The sequence below is a fragment of the Cetorhinus maximus genome, chromosome 18, assembly GCF_964194155.1.
Source record: "Cetorhinus maximus chromosome 18, sCetMax3.hap1.1, whole genome shotgun sequence".
In the NCBI taxonomy this organism is placed as follows: domain Eukaryota; kingdom Metazoa; phylum Chordata; class Chondrichthyes; order Lamniformes; family Cetorhinidae; genus Cetorhinus; species Cetorhinus maximus.
This window is the reverse complement of record NC_135896.1, coordinates 76,416,479-76,437,633: the sequence shown is the minus strand read 5'-3', so window position 1 is coordinate 76,437,633 and position 21,155 is coordinate 76,416,479. Positions and strand designations below refer to the sequence as shown.

General features: G+C 45.4%; 1 protein-coding gene across 1 annotated transcript in view; it reads right to left on the bottom strand.

The window, feature by feature from the left end:
• Positions 1 to 21,155, bottom strand: part of sptbn5 (spectrin, beta, non-erythrocytic 5) — a 259,281-nt gene that overhangs the window by 92,382 nt on the left and 145,744 nt on the right. The window contains exons 41-44 of the mRNA XM_078563287.1: positions 16,139 to 16,257; positions 13,668 to 13,782; positions 13,027 to 13,140; positions 350 to 471 (exon numbers count right to left, since the gene is read on the bottom strand). Coding sequence (XP_078419413.1) covers positions 350 to 471; positions 13,027 to 13,140; positions 13,668 to 13,782; positions 16,139 to 16,257 — 470 coding nt within the window. The remainder of the gene's footprint in view (positions 1 to 349; positions 472 to 13,026; positions 13,141 to 13,667; positions 13,783 to 16,138; positions 16,258 to 21,155) is intronic.

The window sequence follows — 21,155 nt, the reverse complement described above, 5'->3', positions numbered from 1 at the left end:
ACTCAGCTGACGCTCCAGTGCAGTAGTAATAGAGTGTTGTAGTGTCAGAGGTAACACTTTTCAGGTGAGACAGTTAACTGATGTCCTGTCTGCTCTCTCAGGTGGATGTAAAAGATCGTGTTGATACCATTATGAAGAAGAGCAAGGAGTTCTCCCCTGTACCCTGGCCAATATTAACCCCTGAATCAACATCAAAAAAATAGATTATCTGGTAATTTATCATATAGCTGTTCTTCGAAAGTACTTCATTGACTGTAAAACCCTAGAGATTGTGGAATGTGCTGCAGAAATGCAAGTTCTTTCTTTCTTGTGTCCTTTTAGACTGTGTATCAAAAGAGATTTTACTCACCGCAGTTTGGCTTCCTTCTGCAGCTGAAGCCAGCTCTCCTGCATCTCTCCTTGCTTCAGGCTGAGCTTATCACATATTGAGGATTGGTACTTGTTGAATTGCCTGGCTTTAACTTCCAATGCCTGTTACAGATAAACAACCTAACAATGTGAAAGCTTGTACAATCCCAACAACAATAACTTGTATTTATATAGCACCTTTAAAGTAATAAGGTCTCTCAGACGCACCACAGGACATTATCAAACAAAATTTGACATTGAGCCAAAAAATGAGATATTAGGACAGGTGACCAAAAGCTTGGCCAAAGAAGTAAGTTTTAACGAGCATCTTAAAGAAGGAGAGAGAGGAAAAGAGGAGGACAGGCTAAAGAAATGAATTCCAGACCTTAGGTCTTTGGCAGCTGAAGGCTCAACCAACAATGGTGGAGTGATTAAAATCAGGGCTGCTCAAGGGGCCAGCATTGGAGAAATGCAGAGATCCCAGAAGGGTGCAAAGCTGAAGGGAACAGAGTTAGACAGGGATGGAAATATTTCAGAGTAATAACTTCAAGGCATTACTTAACTGGGAACCAATGTAAGTCAGTGAACACAGGGCCAATGGGTGAAAGGGGCTTGATGAGCATTAGGACATGGGCAGTGAAGCTTTGGAGGACCTCACATTTACAGAAGATAAAAGCAGAATATTGCAGATGCTGGAAATCCGAAATAAAAACAGAAAATGCTGGAAAAATTCAGCAGGTCTGACAGCACCTGTAGAGAGAGAAACAGAATTAATGTTTCAAGTCCGTATGACTGAGGGCTCTCTGCTTCTTCATCGAACAGAGGCCCTAACAATCCCCATCCAGCACACTCTCCTCTGTCTGGCTTAACTTGTTCGCTCACTGAATAATTTCTCCTTTAACTCGTCTCACTTCCTCCAAATAGAAGGTGTGGCTATGAGTATCCACATGGGTCCCAGTTGTGCCTATCTGTTTATGGGGCTTGTGGAACGTTCCTTGTTTCAGTCTTACTTAGGTCCCCTCCCACAACTCTTTTTTTGGTACATCGATGACTGTATCTGTGCCACTTCATGCTCTTGTCTGGATCCGGAAAAATTTATCAATTTTGTTTCCAATTTCCACCCCTCTATCACCTTCACATAGTCCACCTCTGACACTTCCCTTCCCTTCCTTGACCTCTCTGTCTCCATTTATGGTGATAGGCTGTCCACCAATATTTATTCCAAGCTCACTGACTCCCACAGCTACCTCAACAACAGCTTCTCACACCCTACTTCCTGTAAGGACTCCATCCCTTTCTCTCAGTTCCTTCACCTTCGTCGCATCTGTTCAGATAATGCCACTTTCCAAAACGGCACTTATGACATGTCTTCCTTCTTCCTTAACCGATGTCTCCCTGCCACTGTGGTTGACAGGGACCTCAACCATGTCCAACCCATCTCCCACACTTCTGCCCTCACACCTTCCTCTGCCTCCCAGAACCATCATAGGTTTCCCTTGTCCTCACTTTTCACCCCACCAGCCTCTGCATTCAAAGGATCATCCTCAGCCATTTCTGCCAACTCCAGCATGATGCCACCACCAAACACATCTTCCTCTCATCCCCCCAGTCAGCGTTCCCTAGGGACTGTTCCCTCCGGGACACCCTGGTCCACTCCTCCATCACCCCAACACCTCAACTCCTTCCCACGGCACCTTCCCATGCAATCACAGAAGGTGCAACACCTGCCCCTTTAACTCCTCCCTCCTCACAATCCAAGGGCCCAAACATTCCTTTCAGATGAAACAGCACTTCACTTGCACCTCCTTCAATTTGGTCTACTGCATTCGCTGCTCCCAATGAGGTCTCCCAATTGGGGAGACCAAACGCAGACTGGGTGGCCGCTTTGCGGAACACCTTCGGTCTGTCCGCAAACATGACCCAGACCTTCCTGTCGCTTGCCATTTCAACACACCATCCTGCTCTCATGCCCACATGTCCACCTTCGGCCTGCTGCAATGTTTCAGTGAAGCCCAACACAAACTGGAGGAACAGCACCTCATCTTCCGATTAAGCACTTTACAGCCTTCTGGACTGAACACTGAATTCCACAACTTCAGACTGACCATTAACTCTCTCCTCTATCTTCACCCCATTTTTTAATTCCTTTTTAAAAATGTATTATTTATTGTTCATTTACTTATTTTATTTTTATTCATTTATTAATTGTTTATCCCTTTCTTAATCCCTTTTTCTATCATTTTTCCCCAACTGCTGCCCCCTCTCCCCACCTAGCCCCCAAAAGGGCCACCTGTCACTTGTTCTATGTTGTTCTTTCACGGAGTGCTGACCCTTGTTCTGCTATTCACATATTCTGCTGTCCTACCTTTATGCTACTATCAGCACCTTCTTTAGCCCTCACCACTACCATTAACACTCCCTTTGTCTTGTGTCCATGACATCTTTGTCAATCTCCCTTTAACCCCCACCTATTGCTGACCTGCTATCCAGCTTCACCTGCTCCACCCCCTTAAATAGTATAAGTTCCATCTCATTTCTACTTCTCTTTAGCTCTGAAGAAGAATCATGTGGGCTCGAAACGTTAACGCTGTTTCTCTCTCCACAGATGCTGTCAGACTTACTGAGTTTTTCCAGCATTTTCTGTTTCTACATAGTCAGCCAGGGTGTGTTGGAATAGTCAAGTTGGAGGTAATAAAGACATGAATGAAGGTTTCAGCAGCAGCTGAATTGAGGCAGGGGTGGAGATGTTAAAGGGGTGGAAATAGGCAGTTCCTAGTAACACCGCGGATTGTAAGGTCATCTCGGGGTCAAATACGACACCAAGGTTGCAAAAAGTATGGTTCAGCCTGACAGTTACCAGGAAGAAGAATAAAGTTAGTGGCGAGGGAGCAGAGTTCATAGCAGAGACTGAAGACAATTGCTTCAGTCTTCCCAATATTTATTTGGAGGAAATTTCGATTCATGCAGTACTGCATTTTAGATAAGCTGTCTGATAATTTAGAGACAGTGGAAGGGTTGACAGAGGGAAAGATGATATCGAGCTGGGCATCATCTGAGTACATGTGGAAATTGACACTGTGTTTCCGGATGATGTTGCTGAGGGGCAGCATATGCGTGAGAAATAGGATGGGGCCAAGGATAGATCCTTGGAAGACACAAGTGCTGTGGGACTGGAAAGAGGAGCCATTGCAATTGATGCTTTGGTTACAATTAGACAGATAAGAATAGAATCAGGTGAGAGCAGTCCCATCCAGCTGGATGACAGTGGAGGTGCACTGGAGGAGGATGGTGTGGTCAGCCATGTCAAAGGTTGCAGATAGGTCAAGACGGATGAGGAGGGATAATTTACCTTTGTCACAGTCACATAGGATGTAATTTATGACTTTGATACGAGTTGTTTTGGTAATAATTTAGGGGTGGAAGGATTCAAACATGGAGCTCTGGGAAAATGGGCACAGATTTAGGAGGCGTTCATGGACTTTGAAGAGGAAAGGGAAGTTGGAGAGCGTGATAGTTTGTAAAGACAGAGGGGTCAAGGGCCCTCTGAGGTGCACATCTACACATGTGCAGGGATGTGTAGCAGCCTAGAAGATCTTTCATAAGTTGTCCTGTTTTTAAAGGTATTGCGCATTGAAATGATTAGGCCAAGCACAACAAAAAAGGGCTGGATTTTTGAGGAGAGGGGTGCTGATGGAAGTTTTGAAGGAGAAAGGGGCAGTACCTGAAGAGAGAGAACTGTTAATATCAGTAAACATGGGGACAGGAGGGTGAAGTGACTGCTGACTACTGTGGCTACTGACTACCTAGGTCAGTAGTTGAGTGAGAATAGGGTTGAGAAAGCAGGAGGTAGGTCTCATGGACAAGATGAGCTTAAAGAGGGCCTGAGGGGAGATAGGAGGGAAACTGGAAAAAGATGCGGGTTTGGGTTAGAGCATGGGAGAATATTAGAGGAAGTCTGCCCTTATGGGGTAATGAAAGAGAGGATCATGGCAGAGGCAACTGATCAGATGGTCTCGTTATTAGTGGCAAAGAAAAGTTCATGAACTCCTCATCTTTGTTGTTGGAGGGAAGGGGTAAAGGAGGAGGCCAGGGAGAGGGATTTCCGGAGGTGGTTTGCAGTAGAGAGAAGAAGCCGGGTGCAATTTTTGCCTTCCTGGATGATCCTGAAATAGTGAGCAGCTTTAGCAGACCAGAACAGGATCAGATAGTATTTTATGGGGTCCAGCCAGATATGGCAGTGAATGGTTTAATCTGTTGTCCGCCATATCTGTTCATGCCTATGTCCTTTAGACTTAAGGGAGTGGAGATGAGGCTGTACCGGGGGTAAACAGCCAGGCTGAGAGAGAGTGAAAGGGGATTAGGGCATCAAAGGCAGAGGAGAGGGTGTGGCTAAGCAGATTGGCAGTTACAGAAATGTCAGTGAACAGAGGGCCAAAGGCTAGATAGTTGGGATCTGATGGCGGGGCCTGAGCTCCACAGTGTGGCACAAGACAAGGCGGAGCATGTGGACATGGGGCAGGGGCCCCATCCTATGATTGACCAGTTTATTGTCTCAGATGGTCCCACTGTGGTAATGCAGAGACCACAGACCAAGGAAGGAAGCATTGGAAGGAAGATCACACGGAAGTTCCCCTTCGCTTCCCTGACGTCCTCATCTGAATTGTTGAGTAGCACCAATGGAAGTCCGGAGGCTGCTCACCTGCCTCTTGGCCAGGGGTGGTCAGCAAAAGGGGGATCCCAAGAAAAGAGGATGGGTGCAGATTCAAGCAGAAACTTTGTGTTACAAACATTGTGGCATTGTGGTGGGCCTTCTGACATTGAAAGGGAAGCTTTTTGGCTTTTCCCTTTGGTAGGAAATCTTAGCCATTGGCAGCCCCAACCAATATAGCCTTGCACTGCACACAATACCCCAATCCTTCATTTTCAATCTGTGCTTCCATTAGCTGAGGCTCCCTAATAGAAGTATTAACTGTGGCTCAATGGTAACTCTCGCCTCCCAATCAGAAAGTTGTAATCAAGTCATACTCCTGCAACTTGAGCATTTAATCTAGGCTAAGATTCCATTCCAGTAGAGAGAGAAGGTTGCACTGTTGGAGGTGCTGTCTTTTGGATGAAACATTAAATCAAACCCCAGTCTTCGCTCTCAAGGTAAAATGTCCCAGGACGATATTTGAAGAAGGTTGAGTTCAGAAATAAAAAGGGGCAGCCACAGTGCCAGGAGTGTACTACAGACTCCCAAATAATGGAAGGGAGTTAGAAGAGCAAATATGTAGGCAAATTTCTGAGTGAAGAAACAATAGGGCAGTAATAGTTGGGGACTTCAACCACCCTAATATCAACTGGGATATGAACAATGTGAAGGGCACAGTGGGCACAAAATTCTTGCACTGCATTCAATAGGACTTTTACAGCTAGCATGTAACAAGCTCAATGAGAAGGGCTGCAAATCTAGATTAGGAAATGAAACTGGGCAAGTGGATGAAGTAGCAGTGATAGACCATTTTGGAGATAGTGACCATAATACAGTTAGATTCATCATCACTATGGAAAACGACAAAGATAAAACAGGAGTAAAAATTCTAAATTGGGGGCAATTTTACAAAGCTGAGAAGTGAACTGGCAAAAGTGGGCTGGATACAGCTACTAGAAGGGAAAACAGTGTCAAATCAAAAGCAAGATTCTACGGGCACAGTGTAGACATGGCCCCACAAAAAAAGGCGGTACTGCCAAATCTAGAGCCCCTGGTTATCCAGAGCATACAGGGTAAGACAAAGCAGAAAAAGAAAGCTTATGACAGTCACAAAAAGCTTAATTCTGCAGAAAGCCTAGAGGAGTATAGAAAGTACAGGGGTCAAGTAAGAAAAGAAATTAGGAAAGCAAAGAGGGATATGAAAAAATATTGGCATGTAAAATCAAAGCAAACCCAAAGATGTTTTACCAGTATATTAAGAGCAAGAGGATAATTCAGGAAAGGGTAGGACCTGTCAGAAGTGTACATGGTAACTTGTGCGTAGATGCTGAAGATGTGGGCAGTGTTCCCAATGAGCACTTTGTCTCTGTTTTCACTAAGGAGAGGGATGATGCAGACATTCTAGTTAAAAAGGAATGTGAAATATTAGACACAATAAGCAGAGTGAGAGACAAGGTACTGGAGGGACTGACACGCTTGAAGGTAGATAAATCATCAGGGCTGGATGGATTGTTTCCCAGGATGTTAAAGGATGCCATGGAAGAAATAGCGGGTGCTCTGAGGATCATTTTCCAATCCTCACTTGATACAGGTGACGTACCAGAGGATTGGAGGTCTGCGAACTTTTGAACCATTATTTAAAAAGGGTGTGAGGGATAGGCCAGAAAATTATAGACCAGTTAGCCCGACTTTGGTGACAGGGAAATTATTGGAATCAATTCTGAGAGACTGGATAAACTGTCACTTAGAAAGGCATCAGCTAACTATTAGGTATAGTTAGCACAGCTTTGTTAGGGGAAGATAGTGGCCGGGATTTTCCATGCCTGCCGGCGTTGGGCGGGTTCAGTGGCGCGAGCAGACAACATGATGCGACTGGTTTCACAGCAGCGTGAAATCAGTTCGCAATCATCCGCTCAGCCCACAGATGGTGGGCCGTGTTTCCTGCCATCAGATGTCGGGAACCTCATCGTAATACATCCACATATCATTATTAGGCCAGCCTGCCAGAATTGTCCCCCTCCTGCCAATGTGTTTCACAACAGCATATAAAAGGCATGTACTTGGCAGGCTGCACTTTGAGGGGAACTCAGATGTGAGTACACAACAACAATGTGCAGCGCTTGCCAGGGTTGCCTGTTGGACTTCAAGCTTGATGGGAGTTGGAGGGATGGGGGATCAAGGGCTGCCTTGCGGTTGAGGTGACTTTGGGGGGTGGGGCAAGGGCAGCCCTGCTGTTGAATATAGCGCACAAGTATTCTGGGTGGGGGGTAGGGTGGGTGAGTGAAGCGGCTATGCATTAGGGATACCTTATATAAAGTGACCATTCCTCTGCAGCTGAGACACTTCAGGCACAGCCAAATTGATATGATTGGAGTCAGGCTTCTAACTTATCTGTCCACTCAAGCTATGCAGATGCATCAAAGTGCCACCAAGTGCTCCACAGCTTTTCACCCCCACCCCTGCCACAGACTGCAAATTCATGAGCGTTTTAGTGCACTGCAGAACAGTTGGGTGACTGCACACATTGTACAATCTTCTTGCAAAAGCTGGCCATGGAGCAGTCACTGTTGGAGGTGCACATAGCCCCTTGCAATGTCAGCATCCTGGTTTGGACCTGTCTCCCCCATGGTTCAAGCTAACAGTGCAGCCTTGCAGCACATGTTAGGAGAATGCCTGCACCTGAGTTGAGAGAGCAGCATGCAGTCCAATGGGCAACTCTGCCGCCAATCGGTCAGGTGGAATGGGGCAGAGGTGGGTGGGGTTTCGGGCAGCCATGCAGTGCACTAATCTCTGGCCATCCAAGTGGTGGCCAGCACTCTCCGGGAAGCATTAAGGGGCCTTCACACTTAACCAGGACAGGTTCTCAGTATACAAATGCTAATCCACATGTCTCTCTCTTTCATCCTGCTGGAGGAGTACATCAGGATCATGGAGCCTGGTGAACTAGCTGTATGCCTGATGGCCTACAGAGAGTGAAGACGATGGAGGGTAGAGCAACTGAGGCTCCTGGCTGCGCAGAGGCAGGAACAGTAACCGCAGGAAGAAGGGGCGGCTGGGGCTCCTGCGCACGTCACTGAAGAGCCATAGTGAGCTGTCACTGGTCAGTGCCTAGCGACACCCAGGGTCTATAGACGCCGCCTTTCATTCCTGCAGATGACCGAGAACCAGTGTCGCCGAAGACTGCACATGTCTAGGGAACTAGTTGGTCACATCTGCCAGCTACTACATGAATTGGCGCCATGGGAACATGGAGGGCATCCACTGCCAATGGTCATGGCACTGAATTTCTATGCCAGTGGCTCCTTTCAGTGTTCCACAGGTGACCTTTGTGGGATTTCACAAGCCTCCACCCACAAATGCATTCATGAGGTCATGGATGCCATCTTACCGAGGGCGATGCTCTGGGGATCCGGGTTCGAATCCCACCATGGCAGATGGTGGAATTTTAATTCAATAAAATTCTGGAATTAAAAGTCTAATGATGGCCATGAAACCATTGCCGATTGTTGTAAAAAACCCATCTGGTTCACTAGTGTCCATTAAGGAAGGAAATCTGCTGTCCTTACCTGGTCTGGCCTACATGTGACTCCAGACCTGCAGTAATGTGGTTGACTCTTAAATTCCCTCTCAACAAGGGCAATTAGGGGTGGGCAATAAATGCTGGCCTAGCCACTGACGCCCACACCCTATGAATGAATAAAAAAAACACAACTTTGTGCATTTCGCCCGGGGCCAGGACAGCCAGGATACAAGAGTGATTGGAATCGTCCAGATCTCAGATTTCCCACAGGTGCAGGGTGCGATCAACTGCACTCATGTGGCGCTCAGATCTCTGTCACAACAAGCAATGAACTACATCAACCGCAAGGGGTCCCACACATTGAATGTGCAGCTGGTGTGTGACCACCAGAAATGCATCCTGTAGGTGTGTGCATGGTTTCCAGGGAGTGTGCATGACTCCTACATTTTCAGTCAGTCACAGATCCCTGAAGTCTTCCAGGGTCCACAGAAGGGGCAGGGATGGCTTCTTGGGGACAAGGGCTACCCACAGAGGACATGGCTGATGACACCTGTGCAGAGGCTTCAGCCTGCAGCAGAGGGATGGTATAATGGGGCTCATGCTGCAGCTTGCAACTTGGTGGAGCAGACCATCGCAATGCTGAAAATGAGGTTCTTGTTCCTGGAAGGTGGAGCCCTGCAATACAGTCTACAGAGATGTCACACATCATTGTCATCTGCTGCACCCTTTACAACCTGATGCTGCAAAGGGGAGAGGAGCTGGCAGGGGAGGAGATGGAGGAGCTGGATGTCTCCTCTGATGAGGAGGACATTGATGGGAATGAGGGCGAGGAAGTCCTCGAAGACGACGATGTTGACTGCAACGCCCTGTCTGTGATGACCTTGGTGGGTGTCCTTTGGAGGGCCAAGACTTGGAGGGCCCTGACCTGCATTCAGGGTCCTGCTGTGTGGCAGTGGCACCCTCCTCGGCCTGTGGAGCTGGAGCTGCTGAGGTCACAGGAATAGGGGGTTTGGATGGGTCGGACACTCCTGGAGTCACCCAGATGGGTGGCCCCAGTGTTTGCACCTGCTGATCTACCTCCCTGTGGTGCCTGAGCACCCTTAGCTGATTCCATGAGGAGAAGGGGTAGCTGGGGTGAGATCGAGCTGTCCGGCATCCCTCTTGCGTACACACTATTGGAGGCTAACTATGGCATCAACGATGGAGTTGAGCCCGCGAAGCAGGGCAGGAGTGACGTCCTGGACAGCTGTCATCCTACCAATGTTGACCTCGGTGTGTTGGCATGCTGACGGTATCATCTCAGCCTGAAGGTGACTGACTTCATCATCATGCCTTGCAATTTGAAGAGTGCAGCAGAATCCGTCCCTGATGTTCCTGAGCTTGCCTTTGCAGCTCCAGCTACTGTGACATGACCGAGTCCAGAGGCTCATCATCTGACTCAGACTCAGCAAATTTCTGGCCTCCAGCAGTCCTCCAAGTGCCAATCACCTAGGAAGTCACTGCCGCCGCCAGCCGTGGACCAGACAGTGCAATGTGCTCACCAGATTGTGATGCCGAGGCTATTCTAAAGCTAGGTGCCACTGAGGTGTGTGGCCCTGCGCTAGTGGAGGGTGTGGGTGAGCGCTGTGATGCGGCTTCAAGGAGGGTGCCTTCAGATTCCTCTTCAGAGGTTTCTTTGGGGCTTGATTGGAGACCCTGGGTCATGGACTCCATTGGCTGTTTCCCAGATGTGCCTGCAGAATCAAGGGGAGATAATCAGTGCATGACAGTGGCCTGTGAAACAGGGCACATCACTCACAGCGTGGTTGTCTGACAGATGTTGTGCTGCTGAACTCTCACTTAGTAGAGAACCGCCGACCTCAACTTAGCACAGGACTTGTCCAGATCATCTCTGGCCTGCTGGATGGCTCTGTTTTCAAAGTCTGTGAGCACCTTGATTTCAGGCATTCCTCCACCAGTCAGCGACCTCTCCCTCTTGTTGTGTGCCAGCTTGTCCTGCATGAATAGAGATGGAAAGAGTGTAACCCTGCCAGACCGGATGATAAGCATGCCTGGCATGTGTGGGTGGTGAGTGGTCCCATGGATGGGATGAGGACAATGACGGTGAGTGTGAGAGAGTGAACAGTGATGTCCCTTGAACCGGCAGTGAGTGAGGACCCTGTGGGTGTGTGATGGGTTTGTGAGTGTGTGAATGTGCAGTGATTAGAAGAGTGACTTACCCTGGCGGAACGGAGACGATTCATCCTCTTGCAGCATTGGGTGGCTGTCCTCTTTTGAAGGGTGTTGGCGCTGACCACCGCTGCCACCACCTCCCAAGACTGGTTTGTGATGCCGTTGCCCATCCTGCGGCCAGAACAGGGGTAGAGGATATCATGGCAGGCCTCCACAGCATCCAAAAGACGTGCCAGTGACACATCGCTAAACCCGGGGGGCTTCTGTCTTCTTGCCTTTCGTGGACATCTTCCTTGCAGCAGTCGTGGGCTGGAAACACTGAGATGTGATGCGGCTGGACTTTAAATATGGCACCTAGCGTGATGAAGCGACGAGGTGATGGCGGGCAGGCTAATGAAAGCCTGCCCACCATGGAAACAGTGCATTTCCTGGGAACGCATAAATAATGGGTCGCATTTGGGGTGATATGGCGTGAAAACCCGCCATCACAGCCGGCAGGTAAAGCGACATTTTACCCGCGTGCTACCACACAGTGCAAATCTGGGACGATTCTGCCCAGTGTCTTACTAACTCAATAGAATTTTTTAAGCAAGTAACAAGGAGGATTGATGAGGGTAGCGTAGTGGATGTTGTCTACATGGATTTCAGTAAGCCATTTGACAAGGTCCCACATGGCAGTCTGGTCAGAAAAGTGAGATCCCATGGGATATAGGGGAAGGCGGTGAGTTGGATCCGAAATTAACTCAGTGACAGGGAACAAAGAATAATGATTGATGGATGTTTTTGCAGATGGAAAGCGGTTTCCAGTGGCAATCCATAGGGCTCAGTGTTGGGGCCCTTGCAGTTTGTTGTATATATTAAGGATTTGGAGTTAAATGTGGAAAATTTGCAGATGAGACAAAAGTTGTTGGGTAGTGAAGAGGATGGCTGTTGTCTCCAGAATGATACCAATGGTTTGGTTGAATTGGCAGAAAAGTGGCAAATGGAATTCAATCTGGAAAAGTGTGAGGTAATGCATTTGGGGAGGACAAACAAAGCAAGGGAATACTCAATAAACGGGGGGATATTGAGAGGGGTTGAGCAAGTGAGAGACTTTGGAGTGCATATCCACAGGTGGCAGGACAGGTGGATAAGGTGGTAAAGAAAGCATATGGAATGCTTTCCTTTATTGGACGAGATATTGAATACAAAAGCAGGGATGTAATGATGGAACTGTATAAAACACTGGTTAGGCCAAAGCTGGAATTTTGCGAACAGTTCTGGTCACCACATTACAGGAAGGACATAATTGCTCTGGAGAGAGTACAGAGGGGATTGACAAGAAAGTTGCCAGGGCCTGAAAATTGCAGCTATGAGGAAAGATTGGATAGGCTAAGGTTGTTTTCCTTAGAACAGGGGAGGCTGAGAGGTGACCTAATTGAAGTGTACAAAATTATGAGGGGCCTTTATAGGGTAGACAGGAAAGACCTGTTTCCCCTAGATGAGGGGTCAAGTACTAGGGGGCATAGTTTTAAAGTGATTGGTAGAAGGATTAGGGGGCCATGAGGAAAAACCTTTCACCCAGAGGGTGGTGGGCATCTGGAATTCACTGCCTAAATTGGTGGTTGAGGCTGAAACGTTCAACTCATTTAAACTGGATCTGCACCTGAAGTGCTGTAACCTGCAAGGCTACAGACCAGTGCTGATAAGTGGGATTAAAATGAGCGACTAGTTTCTTTTTTTCCTCCTTTTTTGGCTGGTGCAGGCACAATGGGCTGAATGGCCTCTTTCTGCCCCGTAACATTTCTGTGGTTCTATGGTTAAGAGTAGGGGAGCTTACCCCAGCATCCTGGCAACATCCAACACTTCACACAGGCTACCTGGTCATTACCAAATTGCTGTTTGTGGGAGATTGTTATACACAAGGATGCCAGCTGTGTTTCCTACATTACAACAGTGACTACACTTCGTTGGACGTAAAACACTTCGAAATGTCCTGCAGTTATGAAAGGTGCTAACGAAATTCAAGTTCTTTTTTCCCTGAGATGGACAGTTACATCAGGCAAGGACAACACTGGAATCAGCTGCGATGCTGCCCTCACTGCCAACACTCGCTGTTGAAACTCAAGCATGTAGAATGGCCACATGGGCAAGGTACCAGAGGCTGCCAGTGACCATTCGCTTGTCACTGGCACTCAAATCCCAGACATAGGAGAGGAGGGAGAAGTATGAGGCAAAAAAAAGGGGTATTAGGGACATTGCTGGTTGGAGTCCAGGCTACCTGTGCTCTCAGTACTGTTCTATGTGGAGTACTCACCTCTGCCTTGTCCTGGATGACTGTGATTTCCAGTTCAGTTTCTTTATGTCTCCTCATCAGTTTTTCTACATTTTCCACATCCCGGCCATAGTCTAGATCTTGCACCAACAAACTCTATCAACAGAAATAGGCAGTTAGTGGGACTGCTCTGCTCAAACCAAGAGGCTATGTGATCCTTTGCAACTGACTCATCCAAGTGGGTCCAGGGAAACCACCTTACACGCAAACCTGAGAATGTCAACCAGGGAAATAACAAACCATACAGCAAGTCATATAAATATTAGAATACACATTCAGAGGACAGGGCCTTCAGCTCTTCACCTCCTTTCCTGCCACATTTCTCCTTGCTCTCATAGGTAAATAGACTGCAGTGTACACTCCTGACCACACAGCGTCATGATCTCTCGTTGGTCCAGTGGTTCAGGGACCATTAGGTTCTCAAATCGTTTCATCGTCACCTACTGAGCTGATCCTTAGAGTTCATTTGCACTCAAGATATGTGCTTCACAGGGATGTGGTTACCGAAGAACTATCTGCCCATAAGCCTTGCCTCATTTTGGCAGGTTAACACTTAGGGCCGGGTTCCTCCTCATCCAAAGTGCTGGCAGGGACTATGTGCAGCCCAGATACACAGTTCTCACCTTTTCACCCATTCTTTCTTTAATATCATCCATTTCTCTGATTAAGGCATGAACCTCCAGAGCCTCTGTCAGTTTTTTCTTGTACTTATTCAAATTTCCCTGCAAATTGTTCCACCTGAAATGAGAGATAGCACAACAGTAAATGGCAGGGCGACAGCTGGGGAGACACCACTGTGAGCAGGCAGACAGATGATACAGTGAGCACTGGGATAAGAATATAGTAAACTGGGGATTACTGAGACAGAATTAATAGGTCTTCTGAAAAAGAACAAAATCCCTATAAGCAAATTGCAGCATGTTTTATTCTACACCCCATTTTCTTTTGGCTTCACTTGAAAAGAAAATGAGGCAGAGTATAAATGGACTGCTGATCTGTTATTGCTCAATAACTTCCATATAAATAATACAGATGTCCTAGACAGGTAATCACAACATGTAAATCCCCAAGGCTTTACTACAGAGGACCGAGAAAGACTAGGGAGGAGATTGGTGAGGCACAGTCTACCATTACAAAGGATTCACTACACATTGTGGAGAGGGGGTTAAAATTAGATTGGAAAAAGTAAAACATGGTGTTTATGTGCAACTAGAGAGGGCAAAACTAACAGGAAATTAGTGATCCATTGGTCTTGCTTCAATTCTATGTAAAATTATGGAATTGACTAAAATGTAAACTTGGGGTCATCTGTACATTACTAACTCAGTAAACAGCAATCAACATGACACCATAAGGCGAAGAGTCAACTGATCAACTTCATAGGCTTCTGGAAGGAAGATGAAATCTCAGGTGCGATGTGGCTAGCCCTGCAAAATGGTGCATTGTGGGAAGCCCTATGACATGGGGCACTGTGATTTCCAAAAATCTTGAAAGGTGGCTGGCTAAACTCAAAGTTCTGGGGATTCAGAATAAATCTCAGGAATTGAGAAGAAATTAGCTAAAGGATAGGGGATAATGGGAGTTTAGTAGAAGGGATGCATTGAGTTAGGGGAATTATCAATTTACCTCAGGGACCAATTTTGTTTTAATGACTTAGCTTCAGAAATTGAATTTAAATGGATCCAATCAAGATGGAATCCAATCAGAACCAATTTGAACTGTTATCAAAGGGGTTTGATTCTTTTTGGGTGGAAGAGTTAGGATGAACTGAATGCTCATCACATCTATAATTTGCTTGTAATTCTGAGTGAAATAACTGTATCTCAATTTTGTTTTCCAATCTCTCCAAAGCCTCCCTCTCCCTCTCTATAATCTCCTCCAAACCTTTAAGAACTCAGCATTCTTCCAACTCTAAGATAAAAACAAAAAGCTAAAAGCTACTGCGGATGCTGGAAATCCAAAACACCTGCTGAGTTTTTCCAGGTAATTCTGTTTTTGTTCTTCCAACTCTAGCCTGTGGCACATCCCTCAATCTCTTAGATCCATTGCTGGCTGTAACTTTAGCCATTCAAGGCTTCTCTCCTTAAACATTCCTGCCTCCCTACCTCACTTTCCTCCTTTAAGACGTTCTTTAAACCTTCCTCTTTGACCAAGCTTTTGGTCACCTGTCCTAATAGCTCTTTTAAGTGCTCCATGTCAACGTTTGTCTGATTATGCTTCTGTGAAGCCCTTTGGGATATTTTACTGCATCCTAAGTGTGATATGAATTGTATTCTAAGTTTGAAAGTTGCACAAACCTATGGCATAGACTTCCAGTGTAACATTTTTGACCTTCTCCCTTCCTAAAAGTGCATTCAACCAATTGGCCATTTTTTCACTCATGATTTTAAGCACCAAACAAGAGGATTTCGATTGGAGTATCACTGGTTTTCCAGTTTAACTCCAGCAAACAGAGGTGGACAACAAGGAGGCCAGTCGTTTTGCCATCTTTCTCTGGCACACAATTACTTCTGCTGGGCATGTTCAGATGGGACAGTAATGGAGAACAAAATAACATGACATATTTCCCATCACTAGCACCTTCTGGGTGGATAAAGGGGAATTGAAAATTAAATCCGTTCCTGGAATCTAGTGAATTACAGGCCATCAAGTGCCTCCCTTTTCTTCATGAAGGTCTTCTCTCACTCGCTCAGGGAGGGACACCAATCAGGATCCTGCTAAGAAGCTGCTAAAATGATTGAAATGAGGTAGAGCTTGCAGGGGTTAGGAACAGAATGAATGGATGAATGCAATGCCCAGTTTCTGCTGAAGTGGGTCATTCCAGCTTGAGAGTCAATGGGATATTCACCTTGTCCTCACTCAACATCAACACAATTACTTTTCAGAAGGGGTTACTGGCTTATAATCAGGAGCATGGACTCTAGTTGATTTCCTTCCCGCCCACCCCAATGCAGGTCAACCAAAGCTAAGTAAGTATAGATCGGAAGTGAATCATGGAGCCCTCAGAGATCTCCCAGCTATTTATGTGTAGGTTAGCTGTGAGGTGAGGGCTGGCAGCTGATTTGACACAACAGGATGAAAGGGCCAGGCTGACCTATTGTTTAGCTGCTGCTTGCGTTGCTGAACAGTCCCAATGTCATCTTTATTCTGCTTCTCCAGTCGGGTGGCCAGGCTGTTGATGGTCTTGATGTGAGCATCATCCACTGTCAAATCCTACAAGAGATCACAGAGTTGAGTCAGTGCATGGACATCACTGGAACAAGCACTGTCACATCCTGTAATGAATGCCATTTGTAAAAAAAAGATACTCAGTTCCCATAATTTCCCTATTCTCATTTCCATGGAGACATACCGACTTTAGCCAATACCAGGTCAGCAACCCAGGTACATAGTTCCCACTGACCTATCTGGGCCTCCACTCACTTGTTCCCACTGAGTAATCTCTGGCTGAGCTGGTTACAGCCACCTTGTGATGATGCAATTGAGATAGGGCACTCAGTGTGCGGGTTGCTGAGCCTGCACCTCATTGAACCCTGCTGGTTCCAGTCGCCTATGCTCCCATGCTCTGTGAAATCAGGCCAGCTGTCTGGAACTCTAAAAACAACCAAGGAATATCATAGGTCCACTTGTCTCAGGAATACGGCATTAACTCAGATGAGGAACACATTACTCACTGGTGCCTCTGCTGTTGAAATAACTGTTCCGGGTCAGGTGAAACAGATACATCAAACTCTATGGTTGGGATTTAATGCTGAAGCAATGGTCTTGTCCACAAGCTGGAAAGTTGAGGGTCTGCAGGCTCTCTGCAGGCCCTGGAAACCATGATTGGATTTTATGGTCATTAGGCTTAGTTGGCTTAATTGGTATGATGTCCTGCCTCCAAGAGCCGCTGGCCAAGCAGAGGGGCAGCAGCTCTTTAGTCCCAGCAGTACCACTGGGAGCTATAGCCATGCTGCAGGTAATCCTTGACAAGGAGCAGAGATGGAAGCCAGAGAAGCTGGTAGGTGGGGTGGGTAGGACCTGGTGAGGAGTGGGATCGTAATTTGGAAGTATGGTGGGCAGGGGGGAATCAAGCAAGTGTGCGCGCCCCTTTCAGGCCCTCTGTGATGTAAAGAATGTCCGAACATGAGGGTGCCCACCTCCCCAACTACCCGATGCTGCAGCCAGGTCACCACCTGGCATAGGCCGCTCTTACAATTGGTAAAGTACTAGTGGCGGTGGGAGGGGGCCCTTAAGTGGCCATGTACACCATGTACACAGGAAGCAAAACTTCCCTACTTTTATATTCCATTCGCCTTGCAATAAACACCCACATTACAGTTGCCTTCCTAATCATTTGCTGTACCTGCATACTAACTTTTTGTGATTCATGTACCAGGATACCCAGGTCTCTCTATAGCACAGAGTTTTGCAATCTCTCTCCATTTAAAGCATATACTGCTTTTCTATTCTTTCTGCCAAAGTGGACAAGTTCACATTTTCCATCTGCCAAAATTTTGCCACTCACTTAACCTATCCATGTCACTTTGCAGACTCATCATGTCCTTATGTCCTCTTCACAACTTACTTTCCTTCCAAACTTTGTGTGATCCAAAAATTTAGCAACCATACATTCAGTCCCTTCATCCAAGTCATTTATATAGATTGTAAATAGCTGAGGCTCAGCACTGATCCATGTGGTACTCCACTGGTTATAGTTTGCCAAACTGAAAATGACCCTGTTATCCCTATTCTGTTTCCTGTTAGCTAACCAATTCTCTATCCATGATATTGTTACCCCTTACACCATGAGCTCTTATTTTGTGTAGCAACCTTTGATGTGGCACCTTATCAAATGCCTTTTGCAAATCCAAGTACACCACATCTACAGGTTCCCCTTTTTAGACTTTGCTTGTTATTTCCTCAAAGAATTCTAATAAATTAGTGAAACATTATTTCCTTTCACAAAACCATGCTGACACTGCCTAATTGCATTAAGATCTTCTAAGTGCCCTATGATAACCTCCATAATAGCAGCTTCTAACATTTTCCCAAGACAGGTGTTAGGCTAACAGGCCTATAGTTTCCTGCTTTCCCTCCTTTCTTCAATAGAGGAGTTGTGTTTGCTATTTTCCAATTTGATGGGGCCTTTCCAGAATCAGGGGAATTTTGGAAAATTACAATTAATTCGCCTATTATGTCTGTGTGCACTTCTTTTAGGACCCCAGCATGAAGTCCTTCAGGTCCTGGTGACTTGTAGACTTTAGTTCTAATAGTTTTCTCAGTACCCTCTCCCTGGTGATTGTAATTGTTTTAAGTTCCTGTCTCCCTTTCACGTCTTGATTTACAAGTATTTCAGGGATGTTATTTTGTCTTCTACAGTGAAGACAGTAACAAATACCTGTTCAATGCTTCCTTATTTCCATTATTGATTTCCCAGGCTCAATCCCTAGAGGGCCCACACTCACTTTAGTTATTCTTTTTCTTTTTAAGTATTTGTAGAAACTCTTACCATCTGTTTTTATATTTCTAGCTAGCTTTCTCTCGTACTCTAATTTACCTCTCATTACTTTTGCAGTTATTCATTGCTGCTTTTCAAATTCTGTCCAATCTCCTAACCTACCACTAATCTTCGCTGAATCGTATACTTTTTCTTTCAATTTGATACTACCTTTAACTCCCTTAGTCAGACATGAATGGTGCATCCTTCTCTTAGAATCTTTCTTTCTCACTGGAATGTATCTTTGCTGAAGGTTATTAAATACTTATTTAAATGTTTGCCACTGCATTACTTCTGACCTACCCCTTAACCTATTTTCCCAGTTAGCTTTAGCCAGCTCAGTCTTCATACTCTTGTAATTGCCTTTAGTTAAGTTTATAACACTAGTCTTAGATCACTGTTCCTCAAACTGAATGCAAAATTCAATTATTTTATGACCACTGCTAACTAAAGGCTCCTTTATGGTCATTAATTAATCCTGCCTCAATGTACGCAACCGGTTCTAGAATAGCCAACTCCTTGGTTGGCTCTAGAACATGCTGCTCTAAGAAATTGTCCTGAAAACACTTAATAAACTCATCTTCCAGACTACCTTTGCTGACTTGATTCATCCAATCTATGTGCAGATTAAAATCACCCATGATTATCGCCGTACCTTTTTCACAAGCCCTCATTATTTCTTCCTCTGTACCCCATTCTACAGCGTTGTTACTGTTAGGAAGCCTATAATCTATTCCTACAATTGACTTCTTCCCTTTGCTGTTTTTTTATCTCTACCCAAACCGATTCTACATCTTAATCTTTAGAACTAAGGTCATCTCTCACAATCGTACTAATGTCATCCTAATTAACAGAGCAACCCTAGCTTCCTGTCCTTCTGAAATGTTAAGTACCCTTGAATATTCAGGTCACCTTGCAGCCATGTCTCTGTAACTGCTATCAGGTCATACATATTTATTTCTATTTGATCAGATCATTGATCTATTTTGTTATGAATGCTGTGGGCATTCAGATACAGAGCCGTTAGTTCTGTCTTTTTCACTATTTCTGCAAACTCTGGCCTTAACTGCTGCCGCACTCTTAAGTTTGTACACTCTGTTCTTTCCTGCCATATTCTGATTGTCATCACCCTTATTGCTACCTTGCTCTCTTGTCTTGTCCTTTTCCTTTAATTTATCAAATCTTCCCTCACTATTTATCACATCTTCCCCCCCACTATTTAGTTTAAAGCTCTCTCTACCACTCTAGTTATATGACTCACCCGAACACTGGTCCCAGCACAGTTCAGGTGAAGGCCATCCCAATGGTACAGCTCCCACTTTCCCCAGTACTGGTGCCAGTGTCCCATGAATGGAAACCTGTTTCTTCCATGCCAATCTTTGAGCCATGCATTCAATTCCCTAATCTTATTTACCCTACACCAATTTTCTCGTGGCTCAGTATTAATCCAGCAATTATTATCTTTGAGGTTCTGTTGAATAATTACTTTGTTTCAGTATTTATAGTTGAGGAAGAAATCAGCATGTCAGACAACCCAAGGAAGCCAAATTGAATATTGAATTGAATCAGGGACACCTCAAATTAACATAGGGAAAATAACAGTACTGAATAAAATTATGGTACTAATGAGTGACTAAATAGTCTAATCCCTAATTTGCCTAATCTCAATTTACTGCCACCAATTCAGCAATCATTGGCATTAAATTACTGTTCCTGCTCAAAGAGCCCTAAACATTACTGGCTTACAAAATAAAAAACTTAAAGCCACAGGAAGGTTAGGGGTGAAACACATTAATGGAACCGCGTAGAGGGGGTTTGACTGATAGCAATTATAGCGATGTGGCTGCAGGATGACAAGGATTGGGTCCTGAATATTGAGGGGTACATGACATTCAAGAAAATAGGAAGCTAGGTAAAGGTGAAAGGGTAGCACTGTTAATCAAAGATGGCATTGGTGCAATAGTTAGAGATGACCTTGATTCTGGAGATCAGGATGTAGAATCGGTTGGGTGAAGATGAGGAAAAGTAAGGGAAAAAAGTCACTAGTAGGAGTTGCCTCCAGCCCCCTAACAGCAACCACAATATAGGACAAGTATTCAATAAGAAATATTGGGTGCTTGTGATAAAAGGACCACGATAATCATGGGTGATTATAATCTATGTATAAACTAGAAAAATCAGATTGGCAGTAGTAGCCTGGATAAGATAATTTCTTAGAGCAGCGCGTTCTAGAACCAATCAGAGAGCAGGTTATATTAGACTTGGTATTGTGTAATGTGACAAGATTAATTAATGGCCTCAGACTGAAGGCACCCCTAGGTAGCAGTATGATTGAATTTTACATCCAGTTTGAAAGGGAGGAGAGTGGGTCTAAGACTAGTATTTAAAACTTAAATAAGGGCAACTATATGGGCACGAAAGCTGAGCTAGCTGAAGTGAACTGGGATGCTAGGCTAGAGGATAGATCAATAGAGAAGCAGTGGCAGACATTTAAGGGGATCTTTCAGAATATTCAGAATAAGTATATGCCTACTATAAAGAAAAATTCGAAGGGGAGGACTAAAAGGACCAAAATATTAATCAGGAGAAAGAAATTAGAGTATGAGAGGAAGCTAGCTGGAAATGTAAAAAC